This window comes from Octodon degus, unplaced genomic scaffold, assembly GCF_000260255.1.
Source record: "Octodon degus isolate 3935 unplaced genomic scaffold, OctDeg1.0 scaffold00097, whole genome shotgun sequence".
In the NCBI taxonomy this organism is placed as follows: Eukaryota; Metazoa; Chordata; class Mammalia; order Rodentia; family Octodontidae; genus Octodon; species Octodon degus.
This window is the reverse complement of record NW_004524673.1, coordinates 6,554,117-6,581,613: the sequence shown is the minus strand read 5'-3', so window position 1 is coordinate 6,581,613 and position 27,497 is coordinate 6,554,117. Positions and strand designations below refer to the sequence as shown.

At 39.1% G+C, this 27,497-nt stretch overlaps 1 protein-coding gene across 3 annotated transcripts; it reads left to right on the top strand.

The window, feature by feature from the left end:
* LOC101569102 (serpin B8) lies at nt 1–27,137 on the top strand. 3 transcript variants are annotated; one of them, XM_023723156.1, is made up of 8 exons: nt 1–360; nt 6,608–6,643; nt 6,904–7,081; nt 8,489–8,626; nt 10,485–10,602; nt 12,373–12,515; nt 14,349–14,498; nt 23,870–27,137. In XM_023723156.1, exons 3-8 carry the CDS (start codon nt 6,914–6,916, stop codon nt 24,272–24,274), a joined length of 1,122 nt encoding a protein of 373 aa, XP_023578924.1. In that variant the 5' UTR covers nt 1–360; nt 6,608–6,643; nt 6,904–6,913; the 3' UTR covers nt 24,275–27,137. The 3 variants fall into 3 exon arrangements, with proteins under 3 accessions (XP_023578924.1, XP_004638305.1, XP_023578922.1); XM_004638248.2 differs by having other exon boundaries at nt 6,547–6,643; XM_023723154.1 differs by lacking the exon at nt 1–360 and adding an exon at nt 593–658 and having other exon boundaries at nt 6,547–6,643.
* The last annotated feature ends 360 nt before the right edge of the window (nt 27,138–27,497 follow it).

The following is a 27,497-nucleotide window of genomic DNA, read 5'->3' as shown; positions in this document are numbered from 1 at the left end:
GCACTTGATGAGCAGTAGCCAAATATTTTGGGAATCCTCCGGCTTTAGTAACTGTATTTTTCCAGGTTAAGCTCCAACCGCTCAGCTAACACGACTGCTGCTGCACTGACTCAGGAAAGCGAGCCAGTTCCCTCCTGGGGAGCCTTCTGCCACCGCTCGCAGACGGCACTGCTCCCGCCCCGGGCCCAACCTCCCGCCCAGGTCGCCGCCCCCAGCTGTACGGATTTTCTGGGTTTCGGAGTCCGCGCTTGCAGTCAGTCCCGTGACGCACGCGCCGGAGGTCTTGCCCCAGAAGGAGGCGGACGGGAAGCTGCAGTCGGAGAGGCAGCGGCCTAGGGGCAAAAGCCGCAGAATTTCCAGGTACGGGTGGCGGGAGAAGCCCGGTCTTCAGGTTCGGTTCCAGAGGGCCGCCCGGGGCGCTGTCGCGGGAGGACGAAGCCTGAGCCCCGCGCCGGGACGCAGACCGGAGCCGGGCGCTGGGCAGGAGCAGGCGTGGTCCCCACCCTCTGGCCGACGTCGCTCTCGGGTTAGCCAGTCAGCGAGGGGCGAGCCTGGGGTTTGGTGCTCCGGGTGGCTGGGCGGGCGCCGAGTGCGGAAGGAAGCCTGCAGCTTCGTTCAGGATTTTCTGCAGTCTTGGGCAAGCTCCTCGAGGTGCTGGGTCAGTGCTGCCTGCGGGCACAATTCCATCCTGCTTCCCTGCAGCTTGTTTTCTTGAGTTAGTATAGCAGCAGTTGTGTTAGCTGAGCTGTTGGAGTTTAAGCTTGAAAATTAAAGTTACTAAGCCAGGGGATTCCCAAACTATCTGGGCTATTACTCATCAAGTGTTTGACAGACATCAGGGCACTGACGCGCTAAATATTAAGGAGGGGTTATGGGCTGGGACTTTCCGCCCGTCCTCCTTTCCTCTATCCTTTTTCCTTCTCCCTCTTCCTCTTTTCTTCTTCTCCCCCTCCCCCTCCCCGTCCCCCTCCTCGTCTTTCAACCTTTCTTCATTGCTTTCTTTTAACTTGAAGAAACATGTTTCAGCTCCTCAGGCTGTGGGTGCAGCGGCTCCTGTATTTACTTTAATTAGTTCCCATCTCCTGCTCCTCACCCATTGGTCTCCTCTCCCACCCCAGTGCTGAGGGCTCGAGGCCAGACTGCCTCCTCCATGGTGCTCCAGTTTCCCTGCCTCTGGCCCTGTGGAGGTGGCCCTGCCTTCCAGGACCTAGAGGACACCTTCCCAATCCTCCCAGCACTCCCCTGATTGCAGGGTCACAAACTCTTTCCCTATTTTTTTCAATCCCCAGGTATTGGAAATGCCCCAGTTCTAACTAAGTTTCTCCTCCTGTGCCTCTGGTATCCCTATGTTCTGGATAATTCCATGCAGTCACGTAGAACATCCTGTAATGAGGATGCTGTTGACTTCCACCCCCTTATTAGAAGCTACATATCTCTCTGCCCCACCTGTATTTCCAAAGGTCCCTTAGCTGTGTTTGTTATAGGTTCATTCGGTATGGTGTGCATTTCAGACAGGGTGGATCACCTTTCCCATTCCGAGCTGGCTCCCCATGTACACTTCCTACAGTTCACCACCCACAATAAGTACGAATTTAGCTAGGAACCTTGTGACCGTCTTCTCCCTGGTCTCCTTGCTTTTCTCAGCTGACATACTGCCTGGAAATTCCTTCTTCAATGAGTGTGTTGCCTCGGCATTAGCAGTCACTGGCGTATGGTTCTACTTATTCAGCAGCCTTCTCTTCCTTATTCCACACCACATGATGAACCATGTCATTTTTTCTAGAACTAACATACTTCTGTATTCATTTAAAAATGAAAACACACACACACACACACACACACACACACACACACCACATATAGAGCTGGGCATGATGGGGCATGCCTGTGCCCAGCACATGGGAGGCTGAGGCAGGAAGATCCACCACAAGGTCAAGACCAGCTTGAGTGACACGGTGCATTCACAGCCAGCCTGAACATAGCCCAGCGTTGACTCCAGACCAACCCACTCTTTCATCCCAGTCAGGGCCGGCTCTTCCAGCCAATATATTGTTTTCCAGGCCATCACTTATGTTCAAACTCCTAAATTAAGCATAAAAAGTCCATTTTACCTCTCCTCTGCCACTGCTATCACAGGAAATGGTTCCCATTTTGCTAGCAACTGCTAACCCTTCAGCCTAAAACTCCCACTTCTTACCCCCAAGGGAATGTCTGCCTAATTTTTCAGAGCCAACTTCTCTGGAAAGACTTTCCTGACTTCTGCAGAGCTTTCTTTCTTTTGTTTGTGAAGTTTTGCAGCCCTTGGAAACTTCCCTGTCCTAGAGCACAGGCGTGGCTTGAGACCTTGAATTTCAGTGTGTGTATCTCCCCTCATTTGTGAATTATGGTCAGAAAAAATTTTAATTTTGTCTCTTACAATACATAAATTGTACACAAATACTCTTTGAACACACTCACTGCTGGATATTAGTATGGGGTGGGGAGAGAAGCTTGAGGTTCATAGGTGTTCGAGGCTCCCAGGTGTAGGATGACAGAAATTTAGAAGCAAAAAGGCTTGCATGTGAGGCTAAAATCCATGACCTTTCCTGGAATCCTGTACAGTACTTGACCTTGCTTGTTCATCCGAGAAAGGAAAATTAGCTGAGTGCAAATGCAATTAATTGCTTGGACTTAGACTTCCCTGTATTTGGTTAGAGTCTAATGTGGTGCTTGTGCCTAAAGGTATCATTTTCTATTATATTGATACCAATTTATTTTTGGATTTGTTGGGCAAGTTCCATTTTGTTTAGATTTCCACCCTTCTCAAAAGTTTTTTAATACCTATTCCATTTTAGATATATTGAGCAAGGTCCATTTTGTTTACTGTCCCCTTTTCAAAAGTACCAAAATGTAAATGTGACTGGAGCCCCAAGAAAAGGGGGGGTTGTGTCATGTCCCAGTTCTGGTCGTTAGGACCTGAGTGTGCATGTGCCAGTGTGTGCTGTTGCTGACAGGCAGACGTGAATGGGAAATGCTACGCCGTTGACCAGTGCCTGGATGTTGACAAGGAATGCAGGTGAAGGAGTGAGAAAAGGAAGAGGAAGGGTAGAAACCAGAGGTAGGAGTTTGCAGTGTGGAGCAATTCAGATGTAAAGCTGAGATTGATGCAATCCTTTGGTTCATTCCTTTTGCCAGTTCAGACAATATGATGACATACATGCATGCAAATGCGTATATATATGGATGGTCACTAACCCCAGTTCATGACTGCTTCACGTTGAGTCTAAAGCTCCTAGGCTAAGGTAGGATCAAATTTGTGTCTCTGACATATCTAGCTTATCTAATTGTCTTCTTCTTTGGGTTTGTTCCTTTCCAACTTCTGGCGGCCTGAATGTTATGAATTTTGAATATTACCTTTTGACTTAGAGGTTGTGAAATTGATACAGGGTATATTACACAGGGATGGTATAGGACTTTGAAATTATCCATATAATATAAGGGAAATATTATAACTCTGACATGCTGTATGTTCAATATGGCAAGCTCATGTTCTCTAAATTTGAGAATGAATTCTAGGAATAATGGAGGTTACAAGTAGGAAGTAGTTATCGAGAAAGAAAAAAAAAAAAAAAAAAAAAAACAACTCTGCCTAAGAGGAATAGAAGGGGGTCTCGAGTTGGTAGCCCTGGGGAATCCATTTCTCAAGAGAGTTTCATAGAGTAAAATCACTAAGTGATGTGGTGTAAGGTGAGAGAAAACTATAGTTAAATAATAAGACTACAGGTATAGTCACTTAGGAAATATTGACACAGTGGAAAATTGCAAGGTGGGTACAATGTGGGACAAAATTATTGTCAATCATCAGGATCACCAATGTAACCCCTTAGGTAATGTTGATTAATGGAGATCAGATGAGGATGCAAGTCACTTAGCAAGTATACCAGGAATGAAGAAAGCTCTCTGGGAAGGAATGGGCTTCACCCAAGGTTTTGGTCCTTCACCCATGGTGATTGATGCCTATTTAGAATATCAGTTACTGCAGTTCATCCCTGGGGAGGTATGTGGATGTAGCCATTTCTTTGTGTGTTGAAGCCTGACCTTCAGCAAGTGTGCTGCAGCCACAGTTGTCTTGTGGACTGACCTCTCGCTGGCCCAGACCTGTCTGACTGCCTGTAGTATTTCTAAATAACTTAGCTATCTATGATAAACTGCCACAATGTAGGGTGTGGGTTGGAAGACATGCCCAGGGGAGAAAACATCAGTATTCCAACATGTGCAATAGATGTTATGAGGCGGGGTCAGTGAGAATTTTGGCATTTATCATGTAATACATGATCTATTAATTACAGAGCACTGTTGTACAAAGTATGCCACCATCACATTTTCTTAGTTGAAAATATAATGCATTTTTTCAAATTTTAAGAAATTCGCATTAGCTTGGATTGCTGATGTATAGTTAGAGCCTTGCCTTTCTGTGCTCTAAGTTGTGATTGACTTTAAAAAAGAATCAGAGCTAGTCCCCTTTTTAAAAATAGTACCTTAGGAGAGAACTTTTAAGCAAATCATTTCGTGCTCTGGTAGACCATAGTTGTCTTTCCCAGGTTCTATGTGCTCAACTCTTTTTTCTTGGCCTTTGAGAGATAACAAAGGCTTTAAACACCTCCTCTATGGTCCATGATGTCAAAGCTGCTGTATGAGGCTCTCTGTAGTCCCATGGGGAACCAGAAGAAGAACGATGATCATAAGATCATAAATGACCCAGATGTTTATAGAAATGACCCAGTCAGTGTAAGATGTTGCTTCTTATCCCAAGATGGAGTTATGGTAGTTTTTTGCTTATTTGCATATTTTTCCATTTTGATTCAAAGGTTTTGAGTTAAAAATATACATGCATGTGAAACATGATGACATAATAGAAAACGTAGTTTATTAAGGTCATGACAGTGTGTCTTTTTATCTTCAAAAATATCATTAATGGTAAAAGCAAAGAGGCTCACAGAAATTAATATTTTATGGGACAAGAGCCCATGTTTATTTGGTTTAATTGAAATAACACATTGGTGCAAGACATATACTTTGCTAAAATTATAGTCATTATTAGTAACCCACAGTGACTTTTTATCACTTGGAGCAAGGTGCCTCCCTGGTCTTCCACAGAAACTGGTTGATAGGGAAGCACAGTCCTGGAAAGTGAAACTGGGAAGAGATTTTTTTAAAACAAGATTTACAACTCCAAGGGAGAAAACCTGAACTAACATTTACAAGTGTTCCTTTTCTTTCTTCCTTTCTTTCTTCTTTCCTTTCTTCTTTTCTTTTCTTTTCTTTTCTTTTCTTTTCTTTTCTTTTCTTTTCTTTTCTTTTCTTTTTCTTTCTTTCTTTCTTTCTTTCTTTCTTTCTTTCTTTCTTTCTTTCTTTCTTTCTTTTGTTTTAAGAAAAAGGAGGATAAGGCTCAGAGGCAGGGAATAACCTGTTTAATTTGCTTAGTCAAATTAAATATTTAGCCTTATTGCTATGTAGTCCAGCTTAATGAAACATTAAGTTCATCTTGGCCAACAAAGATTCAAAATCAATGTATCTGATTCCAATACTCCAGTGTTCATCTGATAGCTCAGAATTTGGGCTTATTATTTTTACATAACATACATGTAAAATACATATATTTATATGTATATATAATAAATATTTATTAAACATTGTATATGTGTATGTTTATAAAAGGACTTGTTTGCAATTCCCACCTCCCAGTTTCAGCAGTTCTCATAGAAAATAGTGTGTCATTTTTGCAGCTACCCTGACTCAGAGTCAACTTTTTATCTTTTCAGTAGCCTGTATGTAGGTCAGACTATACCATATATGTTCCCTCTGCTTCCATCTATCTAGCCATTATCACATGCAATGATGACAAAAATATGCAGTTTTTATTCATAGGGGGTTATTTATGACTCTTCAAACACTGTTAGAGATGCCAAAGAGAAGTAACACTAGGGTGATTTTGTGTAACGATTAAGAATTCACTCTCTGGCGTTGAAGTGTGGCTTGTGGTTATGAATGACTCCTTGAGGACTCTGGAAGTAGTTGTCACCTCGATTGGTTCCTCATCCCCGTGTGGGGTAATGAGTATCCTGACCTCATGTTATTGTTAGGGTCAAATGATGTGAACCATGGAAAGTAGAATACTACCTGGCAAGAAGCTGTGTCGGCCCTTGTTACTCCGAGGGGGATCTAAGCCCATACTGGGGGCGGGGGACGGCTTATTTAGAGGAGTTGTACTAGTCATAGAGTTCTGTTTGGCTGTTTTATGAAAAACCAACAACAAAAATTGTTCTAGCTTCCTGTTGGTGCTGTATATCTTCCCCACAAATGTAGTAGCTGCAAATAACACAATTGGTTATCTTATAGTTCTGAAGGTCATAAATTCCAAATATTATGGTAGAGATAATTAGAGTAGTGGTGGCAAACCTATAACACCAGTGTGCCACAGTGGCATATTTGTATAACTGAAAGCTGTAGAAGGTTCACCATCTCTGCTCTAGGGGCTCATCTGTTTTTCTTTCTTAACTTCTACAGGTGGCCATAGTCCTTGATCAGTGGCCTGAAATCACTCTGACTTCAGCTTCTTTCTTCACAGCTTGTCTCAGTTGGACCACCCTCCTGCCTTCTTCTGGTAAGAAGCCTCATGATTCTGCTAAACTCATCTGGATAATTCAGGGCAATGCCCATGTCCCAAATCCTTAATTCAGTACATTTATAGAATCCCCATTGCAATTAAGAAGATGTAGTCACAGGGCTGAGCGGCTGGGAGTGTACACGTTTGGAACACAATCATCTCACTTAGCATACTTGGTGGCTGCTGATGGGGCACTAATGACTGTGTGACAGCAGGAGGGCTCGTTGATGTGCCTCTGAATTGTGCCTTTCATGCAGACCTTACCAGATGGATGATCTCTGTGAAGGAAATGGCACTTTTGCCATCAGCTTATTAAAGATGTTGGGTGAAGAAGACGGTTCACAGAACGTGTTCATATGCCCACTGAGTATCTCCTCCTCTCTGGCCATGGTCTTCCTGGGGGCGAAAGGAAACACTGCTGCCCAGATTTCCGAGGTACGCATACCTGCCCCCCCTCCTGCTTCCCCCCAAAAGAGAACAAAGGCAAATTTCTCTTGTGCTTCCATAGAGCCAGTCTTTCCATTCTATCCCTCCACTGGTGACAGCTTGTGTGTTCCATAGATTAGGAATAGGTCACTCTGATGTTTGGGGGGGAAGTTATGTCATAGAGTTATTTTCTGTAGGTAAAATTATCAAATCTGTTCATGAAATAACACCTTTGATAAAAAAGGTAAATGATAATTTTGCCCCCACAAAAGCCAAGAATTTCAATCCTGTTGTATTTTAAACTTTTCTAACATTTATGTTTTAAATAGAGGTGTAGCTGTGATAATGAACTTTTTTAAGAGTACAATTATGCCTATGTAGATGAAAAATGTGACATACATTTGAACTTAGATTTTCTTGGGTTATGTAGAGGAAATCTATAATCTGGCTCATTTTCAATGTTTCTGTTTCAATCTGTATCCTTATCTTCAAATGAAGTAGTGGGTGACACTTGAGGACATTTCTTGAACACCTGGTGAATGGAACTCAGAAAATTGCCATCTAGACATCCTTTTGCCACTAATGTCTAGGATGTATGGATAACCTGGAGTACATCCTGGGTCCTAGTTGAGGCCTCCAGTGGTTGTCTCAACCTACTGGAGGAGGGAAGCTTCCAACTATGGTGATGGGGAGGCACAGAAAAAAATCCTGTTGCTCATTTTGACCTGATGTACAAACCATAATTTGGTGTGAAAAAACATGAAATTACATTTTTATTTTTATTTCAGTTTCTTTTTATACTCGCAGAGTCATAGTAGATTTTGCCCAACTACCTTTTTTTCTGTTCTTCTTCCATCTAAGTTATTGCAGCCTGATGTGGATAAATCTGCTAGATCTGTATTTTTTACCTCACGGTAGAGTTTTCCTGCTTAGGGGTATGGGATGTGGTAAGGCTGGAGTTTTAGCTCTCATAACTGAGAGGTGGTGCTGCCCTCTAGCGGAAAGAGGCCAGAAATTCTGCAAAACATGCTACAGAGCACGGAACAATTCAGATCTCAAGGAGCTGTCAGACCCAAAGTATCCCTAGTGCCAAGCCTGAATAATCCTTTTATTTCTTTTCCTTTCTTTTTTCTTTCCTTTCCTTTTTTCTTTTCTATTCTTTTTCTGTTCAGTTCTTAATAGTCATTCTTTATGAATGTAATTATTGTGTGTTACAAATGTATATTACAGAAAAAGATGCCGCTTAGAATTCTCCCAAGGTGAGAAAAGCATTACAAAAAATTAAAAAGGTCAATTGAACCAAACTTCCTTTAAGACAGAAGCTTGTGTGATTTTCATTCTTGGCATTTGTTTGGAAATAGCTCGTGTGGGGGGTATGATGGCTGTACCTGAAGCGCACACTGTCTTCTGTTCCAGGCGCTTCGCCTGAACAGAGATGGAGATGTTCATGGAAGTTTCCAGTGTCTTCTCACTGAAGTTAACAGAACCGGCACTAAGTACCTGCTTCGAATGGCAAACAGGCTCTTTGGGGAAGAATCATATGGTTTTCTTCCAGTAAGTAGTACTCACTCGTTGATAAGGAGTTTGAAAATAAGATGTAAGCATAGAAGAGAAGGGAATGAAGCATAATTTGGTCACCTGGAAAATGTGCTTAGAATTATACTTCTGCAATTCCAATTTTGACTTTTGTGCTTGCTTCTGATCTGTGTTCTTTCTCAAATTGTTTCTGGTACATCCCCCCACCCCTAGAAATCTTTTAGGCAGCCTGACTCTTGTTTAGCACTAAACATAGTGTCTGGAATATAGTTATTGAATGAGAGGCTCCTTAGAGAACTAAATTATCAGGAATCCATAGAGCCACAAACAAACCAAGAAGGAAGCATCCTGCTGCACTCAGACCTTTTCTTCCCTTTGGCCCTATCCCCAGACACATCATCTAAAGTATTAGAAAAAGTTCCGCCCTATTCCCACCTCTGTGTATTGGGCTGGCTTGTGCTGTGGCAGCCTTTCAAGTGTTCTGGTGTTTGCTCCGACTTCCGAATCACCACTGGTGTTTGGGCTCAGATTAGCTGTGTCTTTCACTGTACTATCAGTTGTTCTGACAGGCCTGTCCAAGACTTGCCTGGCCCTTCTGTTTCCCTCATAAATCCTACAGATGACAGGCTAGTATTTTTAAAATGAAAATGTGTTCACACTTCAGCATGTACTTTTAAAATCACCTACTCCATTCAGTGGTTGCCATGACTTAGGAAATGAGACCCCAAAATTATACCACATAATATATAAGGTTATGCTATTTTTAAACTAATGAAATTATCAGAGTAGGCCTGACTGACTCATTGGCTGAATGTTCTAGCAGTTCTTATCTGAGAGTCAGATACATATCTATTCTGATTTTGGAATTTGGTTGGTCTGGGTTTACTTGATTGCTGGAGATGATTCTAGATCCCAGGAATACCTGGTGAACATGTTCATTTTTGAACATTCGCTTAAACTTTGAGTGCAAATAGTCAACTTCCACCTTTCTTAGTTCTTGGACATCTCCGTCCATCTGAATCCTCTCTTTAGTAGAAGCTAAAATACTTGAGAACAGGAAACAGGCAGAGAATGGAAGCTAATTGATAGGAATATCTGAAAATATATTTTTATGGGATAAATTACTTGGGTTTTAATGTGTCGTGTATAGGCATTTCCTGATTTGACCCCAAGTTACATTTCCATTTCCCTGACGCATAAAAGTATACGCACACATAGAAATCATGCACACATGCATGTATACACATGTACACGATGACTTGTACACACTTTGTGATCCAGACCTGTCACACATCATTTCCATAGGTATTCCTTGTTCCATTTTTTTCCCAACAAAACATGATGTTGCAGATTGAAAATGCTGTTTTCTTATTAGTTTGTTTGTAGATCTATGGCATTTATTTATTTATTTATTTATTTATTTATAAGATGTATTATTTCTTAATAGTTTAGTTTGACTATGGAGCCTCTCACTCAAAAAAAAAAATGCTTCAGACACCATGTTTAGTGTTAAGTAAAAGAGAGTTAGGCTGCCCAGTAAGAGAACAGAAAATCAAAGTCAATGCAGAATTTTGATAGAGACCATCCTGGGCTATTTTGTACATGGCTGGTGACACTCAGGTCGTTTGTGACTATCTGTGTACATGGACTGTCTCTACTCTCTCGGTTCCCTCTTCACACATCATGTCTTTATCTAGTGACTGTAACCCTCACAGAGTAAATGGTCCAACGATTAGGATAATTGTGTAAATGTGTCTCTCTTAGGGCAACATGACCTTTGCAAGCATTTATGATGGAACCATGCTAAGAGAAGGGAATATTGTGGTATTGTCCTAGCTTTGTTAAATAGGAACAAACCCACCGTTTGTGTTTGTAGGCCTTTAAGGAATCCTGCAAAAAGTTCTACCAGGCAGAGACGGAGGAGTTGTCTTTTGCAAATGATGCTGAAGAGTGTAGGAAACACATCAATGACTGGGTGACAGAAAAGACCGAAGGTAAGAAATTTTAATTTAGTTGGACTCAGTAGTGCCGTGGAAGCAGAGGTTTAGGAGGGAGGGGTTGGTGCCCTGTGATTCTGTGAGCAGTGGAACGAGAGGACTGTCTCTGTGTCTGTTGAGGTCTTAGGTTAGCAACAAAGTTCAGTTTTTCTTCAGATTATTGGATCACAAAGTAGTGATTTTTTAAAAAAAAAAAACTAAAAGCTCAAACCCCTTCTATTCTGGACTGTTCCAGAAAATCCCTGGTAAGTGCTTCTTCATGAGCCCCTAATTCTCTTCTGTGTGTGGGAACCTGGCATACGCTGAGGCGGGAGGACATTCATTTATGTTGTAGGTGAGATTCAGCATCAGTGCGAGTTGTCCCCTTACTTCTCTGTGTTAGTGTAACTGGCTCGCTGGTTTGGCCTGCAGCCCGCTCCCTCCTCTTTGACTTCACTGGGGCTGTACTTGTTTTCAGTGTTATCTTTCCTGAATCTGTTTTAGATTCTAGATGCATTGCTAATCTGGAGATTCCAGTGTCCCCTATCCAACCCACCAGAGAAAGTTTTTCCAGTTCATGATTTGATTAAAAAGAAAAATAGCTGGACATGGTGGCACACTCCTATAATGCCAGCACTTGGAGGCTCAGGTAGGAGGGGCACCATGAATTCGAGACCAGCATAGCTAATAGTGAGTTCAAGGCCAGCCTGAACTGCACTGTAAGACCCTACCTCAAAACTAGACAAATAAACCAACAACAGCACAATTGCTACCACAACAACAGCAATTTAAAAAAAGAGAGAGAGAGAGAGAGAGAGAGAGAGAGAGAGAGAGAGAGAGAGAAAAGAGAGCTTTTAAACATGTAAATACCTAACAAGGAATATAAAGCCTTCCCAAATGTAGGTCACTTATTTCTTCACGTGCCAACCCAGCACTCAGTGTCTTTCATCCATTGTTTATGACACACCCATTGTGTGCCAGGCAGCAGCGATGTCCTTAATTATACTGACAGCCAGTGACATAATTATATGGGAAGGAACCCGCCTTTACATTTTTGCACCTCATCTTTCCAGCACGCCCTGTCCTGTTGATCCAGCAGTACTTAGTCACCTGAGCAGTTTCTCCACACCCTGCTCTCTCCTCGTGTACCATTTCTCCATCTACACCCTTCCTTTTGGTTGACCATTCACATGTTTGCCAAGAATATTACAATTAGAAAAGACCTTGGGGATCATCTTGGTCCTTCTCTTTGGACATCTCAGTTTGGGTCCTTCTGTTCCATCTCCCTAATTCCTTCTCCCATTCACTCTTTTCAGTTAGTTTGCCTTCTTCCTATCCCCTCATGGGTCAAGGTCCCCATCGCTAAGGGATTTCTCCTTATCTAGATAAGAGCTAAAGATGATAATAGAGCAGTGATTCTCAAGCAGCAGTGACTTTGTCCTCCCTGTGACATGTGACAACACTGAAGACATTTTTGGTTGTCACAACTGAAGAAAGTCTTACTAGTTGCACATCTTACAGCACACAGGGCAGACCTATTTTCTTAGCCATTTACTACCTGAATGAACTTGACAGAAAGGGAAGAGGAATGTTCTCATCCTGCATTTCTACAGCTATAAATTGTGAAAAAAAAATTTTAGTTTCCCTACCTACTTTAGGATTACCATGTAAGGACAAATGATACACTGTGAAACAAAGACTCCAATCTGGCCTTAACCATCAAGGAGATTGTAAAAGAATGCTTATTTCTCCCTAAATTACTACAAACCTCTTTCCTGTTCTTCACAGGTAAGATTTCAGAAGTGCTGGGTCCTGGAATCGTCAGTTCACTGACGAAGCTGGTCCTTGTGAATGCTGTGTATTTCAAAGGAAAGTGGAATGAGCAATTTGACAGAAAGTACACAAGGGGAATGCCCTTTAAAACTGGCAAGGTAGGGAGCGTTTTCTGGTGTACTGCTACCTTCTCCAGGTCATTAGCTGGGAAGCATGATGGATAGAAAAAAGTAAATTTATTTCATCATCTGTTTTTCTGAATGAATTGAATGCCCTTTTCCTGTCTATGTTTGAGAAAGGGGAGGACAGAAACTAAAATAATTTTTGCATTGATAATTTTATTTTTGCATCTTCAATCAAGTTCATCTTCCATCTTTGATCATATGATTTTGGTTGGTGGAAATTTCCTTCTCAGTCTTAGATGTATGCTGACATTAAACACCTTTCCGCACCTTGAGTGGGAACTGTGCCTATTTGTGCCTCAGAATTTATGGGTGTACAATTCTGAGCAATTTCCTTTAAAATATGACAATTGCTAGAGTCAATAGTTGTTACATTTTGGCCCTAACCTTCTAAGGTCAATTAAGACTCAGGACATATGAGAACTTGTACTGTAACGTCATGTACCTCGGTAGTGTCCCAAATTTTCTGATCAAGAAGATTATGGGGCCAAAGAGGAAAGTGACCGATGATGTAGAGTGTGCCTAAGGAGAGTCACATGGGGGCAAAACACTCTCTCAGGCTTTCACAGAGAGCACATTGGCCAAGCAATGGCTGTGACTCATCCACATGGCTGCACTGACAAAGGTTCTACAATCTGAGGTACAGGATCTCAGGATAAATCCTGAGGGGATTTCACTGACCTTCTCAGACCCAAAAGCTACAACTCTTGTTGCACAGGTCCTGCGTTACCTTGGTCTTAACCATCGAGTAGAAAAGTATGAAGATGAAATATAGGAAGTAAAGCCATGCTGTTATGTTGAGCTGTGGGGGACTCAGGTGAATAATTTCTGTCATTGCCAGTTAAACAGAAGACCCAATGCTATTATGGGCTACTGGACTCTTTTAGGATATTTTGCTGAGTTCACACTCCTATAATATTCAGTAACGGAACTTAGAAAAAAAGGGGTATACCGATGAATGTCCATTTTGTATCTGTGTATTCAAAGTGGTTAGGATAGATATATAGTTGCATTCTCTTAATGAATAGAATGATTTGTTCTAATGGTGTTTGTAGATAGGATCTCAAGTCCGCATCTTGTACAGCAATTAACCACTAAGAAGAATATATGCAGTGTGTTATTTGTTGAATCTGTACTTCTGATTTGATTTGAAACTGTCTCATTGCTATCTGTTTATCAATAAAATTTTGAAAAAAAATAGTTGTTGTTAGCTTGGAATTTGACCTCTATCCATTTGATAATAGCACACTGTACAAAGCTATTTAAGTTAAAAATATATTTAATTGAATATTTAAAAATGGCTGACCTTATACATTTAGTCAAGGCCCCTTCCCTAAGAAAATCAAAGCCAGAAAACCAATTTCATATTAGGTACCTTTTCAGAATAAAAGTATATTTCCCTTTGGCTTATGTAGCTTTTCTAACCAGATTCTTCAGCCTAAGCACTGAATGTAGTTAATGCTCCTCTTAACTTGGAGAAATACTTTTTAATTTTAAGGCCCATGGGAGTCCTTACCTATGTATCTTCACAGAAAAGAAAACATGTTCTTTTAAAACTAACATGGAGTTTTATGTCTTATGTTCATCATACTATTCTCTCTCACCTACATAATTGATCATCTGAAGGAACAATAGCATGTGCTACTCAACACTAAGATATGATAGAGAAGACTCTGTACCTAAAAGCATAAATGCACAGAAATAATCTTATCCTTGTCTAACAGTTACATGAATCAGACATATCTTGATTTTACGAAATCATGTTCATTTCTCTGCAGTCTTAATTTTAATTTCATGTGTTTTTACTAGGAGAAGAAAACTGTGCAAATGATGTTTAAGCATGCACATTTTAACATGAGCTATATAGAGGAGGTGCACACACAGGTCTTGGAGCTGCCCTATGAAGACGAGCTGAGCATGGTCATTCTGCTTCCTGAAGACAACACTGATCTTGCCGTGGTGAGTCCTGGGCCATGAGTCCAAGTATCTACAGACTTCAGCTGAATTTATTTCTTTAAGTCCATCTATCAGATGGCATTTGAGGAGTTTCCAGTTATGGGTAATTACAAATAGTACTGCAGGAGCATCAGTGTGTACCTTTTGGTGAGGATGTATGTGCATTTCTGTTGTGTGCCTCTGTAGGACAGGACACATTTTGAGGAAACTGAGAAGAATGGCCCAAAGTGTACCAACATTCTTTATTTGGAAAGTAGTTCTGGAAGAAGGATAGGGTGTTATCCAGACAATATTTTTCAGTATTAATTTGCATATGAACCTCTATGCAAGCTTATTAAAGATTTTGATTTTTGAGATTTTGCATTTCTAAGAAGATTCTTGTCTTAGTCGCTTTTCTTATTGCTGAGATAATAGATGTGGTGCCCCAAATTAAGAGAGCAAAGCTTTATTTAGCTTATAGTTTATAGAGGTTTCAGTCTATAATCAGCTGGCTCTAAGGCAGGGTGACATGGCAGAGAAGCAACCATTCATGACAGCAGAAGACAGAAAAAGCAACAAGTAAAGAGAATTAGCCTTTTCCACTGCTTATATTGTATGCAGGCTGTCTGCCCTAAGACAGGTGGAGCAAATTCCAGATTCAGCCACCTGTAAAACACCCTCCCCCTATGACTGCTAGAGACTTTAGGGGGTCATCGAGACACAAACCATAGCAATTCTCCATAAAGCATTTATTGCAGATCCATGGATCACACTATTATTAGTACATGTTTGTAATACATAACAAATATGTTCATCATGGGGAGTTGTTACATGTACATGTCACACTTTCAGGAGCAAGATCTAAGTTACAGATGGGCTATTTACCTTGGACAAGAGAAGCAAGTCTTTTCATAATAAAAAACAAAGAGTTCAGAAAAAGAGCAAGCAAACTTGCGAGGTGGGAACTGCAGCATTACTAGCATGCTGGTAAAGCTGCTCAAGAAGATGAGGGTCATTCCCATTTTTAAAGTTTGCTGATTTTCATGCTGATTCCTACCATTTCTGGTTCTAGCCTACCAAAGGTTTTTGTTTTGTTTTGTTTTGTTTTGTTTTTTGGTGGGGGCAGAACTGGGGATTGAACTCAGGCCCTTGCACTTACCGGTGAAGCACTTATTCTACTGAGCCATCTCCCTGGCCCCCTTACCAAGTGTTTAACAGTTATATTAGTCAGAATTTGCACACCAGTGGACAGGATCCAGAGTGTGAGGATGCTTGATTTCCTTGGCTTATTCATGGAATCAAAAAGCTATAGACATAATTCAAGAATGGAATCTATCATGGCCACCTGAGAGGAGGTTTAGAAATCCAAGAATAGAGGCAAAGTTAAAACAGCGGTTCCTGGGAAAGTTTCTCAGTTCAGCACCAGTTGGTAAAGGATTGAGGAGGTATAAGTAAAAGCACCCTTTCAGTCCTCCCTTTCCTCTTTGTGGATAAGAATGAGTGATGAGTCCCAGAGGATTTGAAGCTAACTGCAGGGCAGACAGAGGGAAAACAAGGATGTCAGATGCAAAAGTGCTGCTGTTCTCCATTTCTGACTTGCTCCTGGAAACCGTGTGTTCTTTCATGTTCAGATGACTGCCACTTCTTTCACTTTGAAAGAATTGCCCTTATGCAGCTCTGAGCAGATTGCTGAGGGGCTCAGAATCAGAGTTCTGAGTCATACTCTTTATTTTATTAATCTCTTCAATTCAGTCATGCTATTGCATAAATGTTAATATGACAAGTTGATCGTATTTTTTAAATGTTAAATTTCCTTTTCAATATTTGAAACAAGTTTGGTATAAATTTTTTTAAAACTTTGTGTCTGATATTTTCTAGCTCTTTTGCTTTTCTATCCATAGAGTAGGGATAAGATGAGAATTGGGAATGGGGCTGGTGTGTTTCTAACAAGGAAAGTTGCCTTAGCCCATATGGCTCTCAAAGTTCCCAGGAGTAAGGACTGTGAGAAGATAGAGAAATAAAGATATGAGGCAAAAATCTGAGGTCAGGTGGAACCATGTCTCCAGATGGGAGGGAAGGAACAGCTCACTCACTGTAGTGCATTTATTTACACTTTTGGAAAGTTGGTGTCAAGGGGTACCCCCTTTGCCTAGCATCCCATGGCCTGAATTGTCTTGGGGCTTGGTGTTCTGTGGACTGAAGCACTTGGTCACATGGCTTCTGTCAGGCCCTATTTGTTCTTGGACTGGCCTTGCCTCACCCCTGCATGTGTGGTCAGCTTCTAAAACTCCCTCCATCTCCTCTTTTTCTATTTTAAGGTATAATATTAAAGTATTTTCAAGCGATGAGTGGTCAGTTGAAGTTGGAAGAGCTGTTTGCAGGACTCTGTAGAAGACCTGTTCATTCTTGAATCTATTTTATTCTGAGTGAAACTTCTCATTTAAGCTGAAGATTTCCAATCCAAGGATTTTAAGACCCTGCATTCAGCAATTTTTTTTTTTTTTTTTTTGGTGGAACCGAGGATTGAACTCAGGGCCCTTGTGCTTGTCGGGGAAGCTCTTATTCCACTGAGCCATCTCCCTGGCCCCGACATTCAGCAAAATCTTATACAATCCATTAGTCCATACCATTAGTCAGTCAGCAGTGTAGCTAGAAATTATTAGAAGATACTATTGATTTGAGGGTTTTTAAATAGCTAAAATATCACTAGTGTTTTATATATCTTGGGTTATACTTTTCCCTTGGATGTTCAAGACCAAGTTACTGTGAGACCTCTATTAATTACAATTAATCTCTTGCTATCTGTGAAGGTCAGTTAAGTCTCCTTAGGATTTAACTTGGAACCATGTATAGCACCTCTTAGTTTTTCTGTCTGTGTCCACTGTTGGGTGAGTAATGACTATTGCATGTCCAAGTTGTTTTCTGTTAAAGCTTGGGAGACTTTTCTCTCTGAGTGACTCTCCTTAAGCTCACTATATATTGTTGGTCACTTTTCTCTGTGGTCTCAACAATCTCACAGATCAGAAGACAAAGGACTCACCAAGTCAGAGGATGTTACAGCAGAGGTTCTGTTATATTCTGGGTCCTCACTGATCTTTGAAAACTAAGGCCAAAATACTGGCTATCCTTTCAGCCCATCTATTTCTATAATTTATCATCTCCAAACCTCAGTTGTGAAATATGCAGAAGTGAAGGTTAATAACATTACATTGTAATGAAGGCAGTAAGCTTAATATTACTATGTTATCTCAATATCAAGCACTTTAGAATATAAAATAGAACTATTATTTTCTAACAACCATGGATATTTAAATATATGAATCCCCATAGAATGTTGTTAAAGAAAAAAAATTAGAAATCAAAAGCCATTCATAATATTGTAGCATAACAACCATGATTTTTTTAAATACACACGAATTTCCACTTTGTCATAGTACAGCCCTTTTGATCAATCATCTGCAATACATAAGAAAATTTTATCTAACTTATTGTCCTTTAATGGGATGTATTTCACATATGTTTTTGTTAAAGGCAGAGGTCTAAATCTGAAAGAAAAGTCTATCATAAAATCCTTCATTCCACACATTGGGAGACCCACACATCTGCAGGCATGAATACACTCAGTACACTACAAAAATAACAACAATCAGTTGTCCTAGCTATATGAAAATATTTGTACCAGAGCATTTTTAATTCAAAATCTTATTGTCTCAAAAACTTAATCCTTTCACAAATGAGTGATATAAATATATCACAAAAATATATTTTTGATAACATTTATTGGATATGTACCTTAAGGTTATGGAGATCAATGGGGCTTCCTATTAATGAACAAGAATTGGGCATTTTATCCAGGAAGCTGCTTTCTTATTAATTGGAGTTCTGTCCAACAACTTCTCCCACCTTAGAAGATTTTTGTTTAATTATCTTATTTTTAATGACATAAGAAAATCAAATTTGATGCCCCTTTGATAAGCTGGCAGCCTAGGTGAAAGCATTATTTTAAGTCTATAAACAAAATTGTATTATGAACAAATGATCCAAAAATACAGAAGACAAGATGGGACCATGGAGCTCAAATAAATAAAAATTAAAAATCCTAGCTTTTCATAGTTTACTTCACAAATATAGAGAAAAGATTTTCAAACTTTATCTGGAAATAGAAGAGACCTAGAATAGCAAATGCAATTCTGGTCAACAAAGATGAAGAAGGCGGCATCACAATCCTTGACTTGAAATTAAACTACAAAGCTATTGTGATAAAATTAACATGGTATTTGCAAGTAAAAATACCTGAAAATCAATAGAATAGAGTATGAGATGCAGACACAACTACAAACACACTCAGCCACCTTATCTTTGACAAAGAGGCCACAAATCTTCAGTAGAACTGCCTCTTTAATAAATGGTGCTGGAAAAATTGGCTGTCCATATGATAAAGACTAAAACTAGACTCATCTCTATGACCATGCACTAAACTAAAGTCAAAGTGAATTAAAGATCTAAATATTAAGTCAGAAATAGTAAAGCTACTGGAAGAGAAAGTAAGTATATTTCAAGAAGACCTAGGGGTAGGTATAGAGTTCATGAACAAAAACTAAACTGCATATGAAATACTTCAAAGAGTCAATAACTGGAATTTCATCCAATTGAAACTTTTTTGCACATAAGAAATTACCAACAGAATGAAAAGAAAATCCACAAATCGGGAAAAAATTTAGTTAACTGTCCCTCAGACAAAGGACTTTTATCTAGAACATATAAAGAATTAAAAATATTGGGTCCCCAAAATTCAAAGACACAACCCAAAAATGGGCATCTGAAGTGAATATATACTTCTCAGGTGAAGAGATATAAATGACAAATAATTATATGAACATATGTTCAATAACATTGGCCATTCAATAAATGCAAATTAAAACAACACTGAGATTCCATCTCACTCCAGAAAGAATGGCTATTATCAAAAAATCAACCAATAACAAATGCTGGAAAGCTTAACCAGACAGGATGTTTATCCCAGGACTGAAGTAGCTTGTTTGTTTTAAGCATTGAGGCCTAGTCCTACCTACACACATTTGACCAATTTCTTAGCTTTTGTGGCTTCCAGCATATACCCCTTTTTGTTTTGTTTTATCAGAGATGGGTGTTCCATTGCTGTTAGAGATGCTGTATTTGGAGAAGACTTTAAAGGACCTTTTCATATTTGATGCCAGGCCAAAGATTGTACATAATTGAATTCAGCAAAATAATCCAATATAGTTCAATATTCCATAATAGTAGGGAGTTAGCACAAGTAGAAATTGTCATAAGTTGTGGATTTGAGCTTTTTACAGTTCAGCATATTAATGTAGCTTTTCTTTTTATACCTTGTGGTTACACTTTTCTACTGGATGGTTAAGACCAAATTAAAGCAAGACCTATATAACTAAAAATGTAACTTTTCCTATCTGACAAGGTCAGTCAAATCCCCTAAGGATTTATCCTGGAACCATGTACAGGGTACATGTAGTCGCTAGGCAGCCTTGTTTGACATGTTATTAACTTTGCAAAAGTATAAATAAAGGACTGTTTTGTTGTGGGAAAAAAAAGAAAGAAAAACTATGTATGTATACACAATATAGTTAGGATAGATACACAGCTACTTTCTCTTAGTTCATTGAGAAGAAAGGTTCGTACTAATATTGTTTAGACAAGACATCATGTCTACATCTTGTCCTCTGAATACCTACTACGAAGACAACAATATGCAATGTATTAATTGTTGTAACTGTCCTACTAACCTTTTTTGAAACTATTTCATTTCTATTTTATCTTTTTTCTCATTAAAATGAATTTAAAAATGCTGGAGAGTCTGTGGGGAGAAAGGAACCCTTCTTCACTGTTGGTTGAGGTGTAGAATGGTATAATCACTATGGAAATCAATATGGAGATTGTTCAACAACTAGAATTAGAGATCCCATTCAACTCAGCTATTCCCATTCTGGGTATTTTTCCAGAAAAATTGATAACATCATCCCACAGTGATATGTGTGCACACATGTTTGTAGCAGCAGAATTTTTTATAGCTAAATCTTAGAAGCAACCCAAATGTTCATGAACTGAGGAATGGATAAAAAAGATGTGATTTTTTTTAAGATGTGATATTTTTATACAATGGAGTATTGCTCAGCTACAAAAAAAGATAAACTCAAAGATTTTATAGGTAAATAGATACAACTAGAGACCATACTCATAAGTGAAATAAATTATACCCATGTGTGTAAACATTATATTGTAACCCTAGTTTAAGAGCCTGAAAGAATAAATAAAACCTGAAAGGTACAATAAATATTGTGAAAGGGAAAGAAACTGTTCAAAAGGAAAGAACAACTGGGTTGAAGGAAAGAACAAAAGAAAGAAAGAAAAAATATACACACATGATAGCTAAGGTAATTTTACTGGTAATTTCTATTGGTTTATTGAAAAGGAAAATTAATGCTTAGTTGTTTCATCAGTTTTTAATGCCTATATTTTATAATCTGAAAAATTACTTTAAAGATAACAGTATAACAACCATTGTTAATTTGTTAACTTGTTTTAAAAATCTGCATCATTTTTATTGTTTTTTGTTTGGTTTTGTTTTTATTCTTTTTAAAATAGAAAAGAGAAACAAGTGTTTACAGAATGGACAAACAGACCCATGCAGACTGATAAACGATTCTCCTGTAAGACCAGAGTATACTCAGATATATTTTTTGCTAAATTATATCTGAGTGTCAAATGACATCTGATTTAATATCTGTGAGTGCACTCAGATATTTATTAAATTATATAATAATCTTTTATAATTATAGAAATTTATAATTATAGACAGATCAGATTTTTTGGAGATTGATTAGCAGAAATCTTTAATAAGAATTAGGAATGAATAAAATATTTTATCTGTAATTAAGATTTTTTTTGTATTTTATTTTATCTTAAACATGCTGATAACTTTTGTGTCCCCTTCTTTCATGTAACTTTTAGCTCAGTTGTCTCCAAGCATTATACCATGTACTCAGAGATTTGGTTCCCATTTTTGCTTACTACCTCCTGGGAATTCTGGGTCAATTCTTTTGATTTGTCCCAAGTCAAATCTAGTCCCATGCTTGTCTATTGTTTGTAGATCAGTCTCTGAGGCATCATTCGGATACGACTCAGCATCAGCTTCTCCAAGGGTGGAATCAAATCCTCCAGGCCTGAGTCTATGATGTAGCCAGACATCACATGCTGGCACCCATAGAGGATGTTAAGTATTCTCTGGAAAGACACAGGCGTACCCTTGACTCCAAATTAGCATTGGCATGGGTCCCTTCCAGTGTTCAGTGCAAAGATCTTTCTATAGGACCCATCCTACCTTTTCTTTTTTGTTTTACCTATAGAATTGTCTTTTTGTTATTGTAGATTTATCTTTAATAGAATTTTAAAACTCAGTAGTATATACTGCCAAGTGAAGTCCATTATGAGGTGTAATAATGAGGTGTAAACAATTTTTTTTGGGGGGTACAGGGTCTCACTACACAGCTCAAAATTGTAGTGATCCTTCTATTTTCAGCCTCCTGAACCCTGGAATTACAGGCATGCGCCACCATGCCTACTCTTGGAGGCCTGCTTAAAGTGCCCAGGGGTGAAGCTCGTGCAGCATGTGGTGTGGGGGATTGAACCCCTGTCCCTATTGCCTGAGGAGGCACTTAGTCCTCTGTGCTATCTTGCAGCCCCTGGAATGTAAATTTTGTATGGAAGGATTCCTCCTTTTGTTTTTGTAATTAAACATGCAGTATACAGTGAGTATGTTTAACAAATTTTAGATCTTGACGATTATAAGGAATTCCTATGGTAGGGGAAAAATGAAAAAAATTTACAAAATGTTTGAAAGGTAGCACTTGTATAGGCTGAGCCACTGACAGCCTTAAGTGTAGACAAAAGAGGAAAAAAAAACATATTTTGTTTTCACGTGCATGGAGCTCCCACATATTGCTTTGTATAGATACTAGAAGGTTTTGTTGAAGAGACAGAAAATGGCTATGCTGCACCTACCGTTGCAGTTGAGCAGTATTGGGCAAAATGCCCCTCCCCTCCACAGCTGAAACAAGTAACTCTGTGGTCTTCCTTTCCCCTAGGCTGTGGATAGATAACCTGAGTGATAGCTGCTGGCAAGGCAGCCCCCTATACATGTGAGGGGCCCAAGTCTGCAAAAATTTAAATCATTTCAGCCATTGTAGCCTGTTTTCTGTTGCCTCTTAGAGCCTCTTGACATCTTTTATTTGCATTTTCAAAGGCCAATTGCTGAACACTCTGTTTTATGAAAAGTGGAAATTTTAGCCAGTAATGAAGCAAAATTTCGCTTAGGTGAGAAGGCAGGAATTGCCACTTGTGGCTCAGTTAAGGTTATTGGTGTGGCTGTTGTTCTACCATATATTTTTTTGTACTTGGAACTTGAATTTAAAATAGTGCTCCAGGCCAAATCCTTTGTGGTCATCTCAACAAACTTAAGACCATTAAAGCACTCTTTAATGCAAATCCACAAAAGTAAAAGAAAATACAGGAATAAAGAATACAAACAGTTCCATATATATATATATATATATATATATATATATTTGTGGTTCTTGGAAATCTGTTTGCCCCATGTTTAGCATCTGACAAAATCAACACATCTCTCTTCCTATTGGTTCTCATGAGCCCATTTATCTTTGTCCCTAGTGAGCCTGGTTTTCTCTTTGTCCTAATGAACCCATTTTTCTCTTGCACCAAGTTTTACACTTGATGATATCAATATCAATATACCTCTGTGATTAATATTGATGATTTTAATGTACTTCTCCCCTTTTATGAGCATAATGAGAGGTGTCCCTTCACCCACTCTTCCTTCTTATCCTGGTCTGTGTTTAGGGGCCATATGCCATGGCCTGTGAAGCTCTCAAAATTCCTGGGGGGAAGCATGGCAAGAGGAGAAATAATGATAAAAGATAGAAAACTGAAGTGAGGTGGAGCCCTCTATCCAGATGGGAAGAAAGGAGCTCCTCAACCACTGTAGCCCATTGAATTATACATTTAGCAAATTGGCATCATGTGATACTCCTTTTGCCTAGCCACCCACTGCTTAGATTGCCTCAGGGCTTGGTGTTCTCAGGATTGAAGCATCTTGTTCATGTGGTTTGCCTCTGGTGCTCTTTATTCTCAGACCGGCCTTGCCTTGCACCTGCCCATGTGATCAATTTGCAGCTTCAGTGGCTCCCTACAAAAATATCTTTAGCTTGTTTGATAAAGAATTTATAATAGAGTTCTATATCAGACAAAGAGTGTAAAAAGTGGGTGGAGGGTATAAGGCTATTGTCCTGTAGGTTTTAAGATCTGACTCTTTAATATTCTAGGTGGAGAAAGCACTTACATATGAGAAATTCAAATCCTGGACAAATCCAAAAAGCATGAAGAAAAGTAAAATTCAAGTTTTCTTTCCCATATTTAAGCTGGAGGAGAGTTATGACTTGGAATCTATTCTCCAACGTTTAGGAATGACTGATGCTTTTGAAGAGAACAAGGCTGACTTTTCTGGAATGTCAACTAAAAAGAATGTGCCACTGTCTAAGGTTGCCCACAAGTGCTTTGTAGAAGTTAATGAGGAAGGCACAGAGGCAGCTGCAGCCACTGCAGTGGTCCGGAATACCCGGAGTGCCAAGATAGAACCAAGGTTCTGTGCAGACCACCCTTTCCTTTTCTTCATCTGGCACCACAGCACCAACAGCATCATATTCTGCGGCAGGTTCTCTTCACCATGAAGATGTTCTCTTGCTATAATCAACCTCTCTTTTCTTCTGCTTACTGTGCCTTCATTAAAATTTCATGTGGCCAAACTGGTGTAAAGGCTTGAATGCCAAAACAAAGTATGTGCACTGGTGAGGTTTGTGAATGTCTTTGATAGTAGTTCCAATGCCCTTGACAACAACTGATGCTTCAGATACATGGAAGTTGGGGTTGAGAGGGCTACCCTTATTTTGGAATGTTTGAGGCACTTTTTGTCTCACTTAGAGTCTGTGGCTCCTATTTGTAAACATCTTACTAATTTGTGACCAAGTCTTAAATGTTATAGTCCTTTTGCTCTGCCTACTACTACTGCCAGTCTCTCCTTTAGGCAGGGTGAACCAGAGTACTCCATAGGGTGACCCCGTAGCCATTAATTACAGGCACTACTAAGATAGCATCTCAGTCACAGAGGCTTTCCATGTCCCGCAGCTCACATGGAAACAGCTTCTTCAGAACTTCTTTCCATAAGTATCATATTAGTTCCATGGCTCAGCAGTGAGCCTCAGAACTGTGCTGTGAGACAGAAGAGTGGAATATGCCGGGTCAGCATCTTGGGGTGCCTTCCCTTTGAAACCTCGAAGGAACCTTCATGCCAAACAGTTCTTGGAAGGTATAATATACTACTAATTAGTTGTTTATTCCCAGACATTCTCCCCCCTGTTCTATGTAAATATAGATTCATTAAGTGTTTTAGCAAAAGTGAATGATAACTTCTGTTGTTAACTTCTTCCCCTATTTACTGTACATTTTCCTTCAGACATTTATCTTTCCATGTCATCAATTTGATGTTCAGAGTATTCTCATGAATGGCTGTAGATCTTTATTTGAATTTACCTAAATGATGTGGATGAAATTATTTATATATTATATGATTATGAATAACCTTGATATCTGTTCACACCCTTAAGTTTTGGAGCAATATTCCTAAAAATTATACTGTCAGGTTAAAATTTGGATACATTATCAGACTTCTGAGTTGGTCTCCAAAACTTTTACTGATTTACATTCTTGCTCATGTTTCTATTTATATCTCTGCTAATTGCTGTCTGGCTTATTATGTTTATGAGTTGGACTAAATGGGTGAGTCTTGATTCTACTTTTTATTCACAGTTTACAGTCACAGGATGCATTCATATTATAGCTGCAACTTAAAATTTACCACAAGTTAGAATATTTTCTCAAGCCATTTCACTTCAGCAACCATGTTTTCCAAGGTACATTTGGCATGAACATTAATTCACAGAGCTGGAAAGTATGCATTTGGGTTTTCATCTCACTGGCACTTCGAACTTAAAAATATATCTTTCTTGAGGTATTATTGACCCAGAACAAACTTCATAAGTTTAACATACAATTTAATAAGTGCTGACGAATGCATGCATCCATGAAATCATTTCTACTTTGGAAATAATGACCATGTCTATCCTGTCTATCTGCATTTTTTACTGAACCTTTACAGTCTCTCCCTCCTTTCCCTCCTTAATGCTTTAGCCTTCTTCCTCAAGCAGACTATGCTCTGTGTTCTATCACTAGAACTTAATTTTATTTTCTAGAACTTTACTTGTAATCTTCATCTACCCTTTGCATATGCCTCCTAAAATTTTATATAGCTTCCTTTTATTGCTAAGTATTATAACATTGTATGTATATACCACAGTTTTTAGTCCATTCATATGTAGATTGATATTTAGGTTGTCATCAATGTTTGGCCATTGCAAATAAAATTATGAATATACATGTTTTTCATTTCTTTTGGATAGATGCATAGGAGTGGAATGTCTTCATTAAATTAAGTGTATCCTGCCTAGGGAGATAGCTCAGTAGAATAAGGACTTGCCTGGCAAGCACAAGGTCCTGAGTTCAATCCCCAGTGCCACAATAAATAAATAAATAAATAAATAAATAAATAAATAAATTAATAAATATAAATAAAAAACTAAGTGCATCCTTAAAGTTTTTAAGGAACTGCCAAATTGTTTTTGAAAGTAATTGTATCATTTATGTTTCCCAGAAAGGCCTCTAGGAGTTTTGGTTGATTGATCTACATCCTTGCTGATACCTGGTGTTGCACGTAAGGTTTACAAAGGAAACAGTAAAGGATACATAATTTATAGGATTATTTTATAGTAGTCATCCAAAGAGCCGAGTTTGGAAGATTGCAGAAACTGTACACATACTAGACCCAAAGAATCCAGGTGAGGGCAAGATCCCAGGGCAATGCCCTACACAAGTCCAGCTAAAGACCTAGAGCCCGTCACAATGCCCCCCTGCCCCCGACCACAAGTCAAACCGGAGGCCAGGAGCCCACGACAAGCTCTCATGCAGGTCTGCACTGGGAAGGCCCAAAGGTCAGTGGTGGAAGCTAGAAACTCTGTGCCAGCAAGATGAAGGCTCTGTGCTGGCAGGCAGAGGGATCTGCACGGGAGCTAGAAGTAATGCTCAAAGCAGGAACCAGTGGTCCCCCAAAAGGTATCCCAGTGGTATTATATTGTGACCTTAGTTTGTTTACCTAATGAGTAATTATGTTCAACATTTTTTCATGTGGTCATTTGTCATCCGTATTTGCTTCTTAGTGAATAAGATTTCTCACCCATATTTTGTAGCTTTAAGTTTAGTTTTATTTTCTTATTGTATTTTGCTAATCTTATGTTACAAAATAATATACTTTACCAGATATATAATTTGAAAAATTTCTTTCCATCACATATCATCTCTTGCACTATCCTTTTAATAACAGTGCTTTTGAAAAGCAGGGGCTTTTCATGTTGGTGGTTTAATTTATTTTATTTAATTTCTTTATTTTCTTAAAGAATATGAAAATGATAGAGAAAAATAGCATTTTAAATAATATAAAATTTCACCAAAGTAATAGGAATTCTACAATGAATACTGTGTTGCACCATGTTATGCTCAAACTAGTCATCCAGGTTATCAGAGGTAAGTGTACAAGATTTGTTTAAAGAAAACAAGCATTTTTGTCATCTATCATTGTCATACCTAAGGACTACTTACCTAACTCAAGATTACAAGAATTCTTATATTTTTTTAAAATTCTTTTTCTTTAATTTTATTTATTTGTGTGTGTGTGTGTGTGTGTGTGTGTGTGTGGCCAGCTCAGCCCACCAGGGGGTGGGGCTGGCTGGCATGTGGTGCTGGGGGATTGAACCGCGGTCCCTGTGCTTTGGTAAGCTTGTTCTA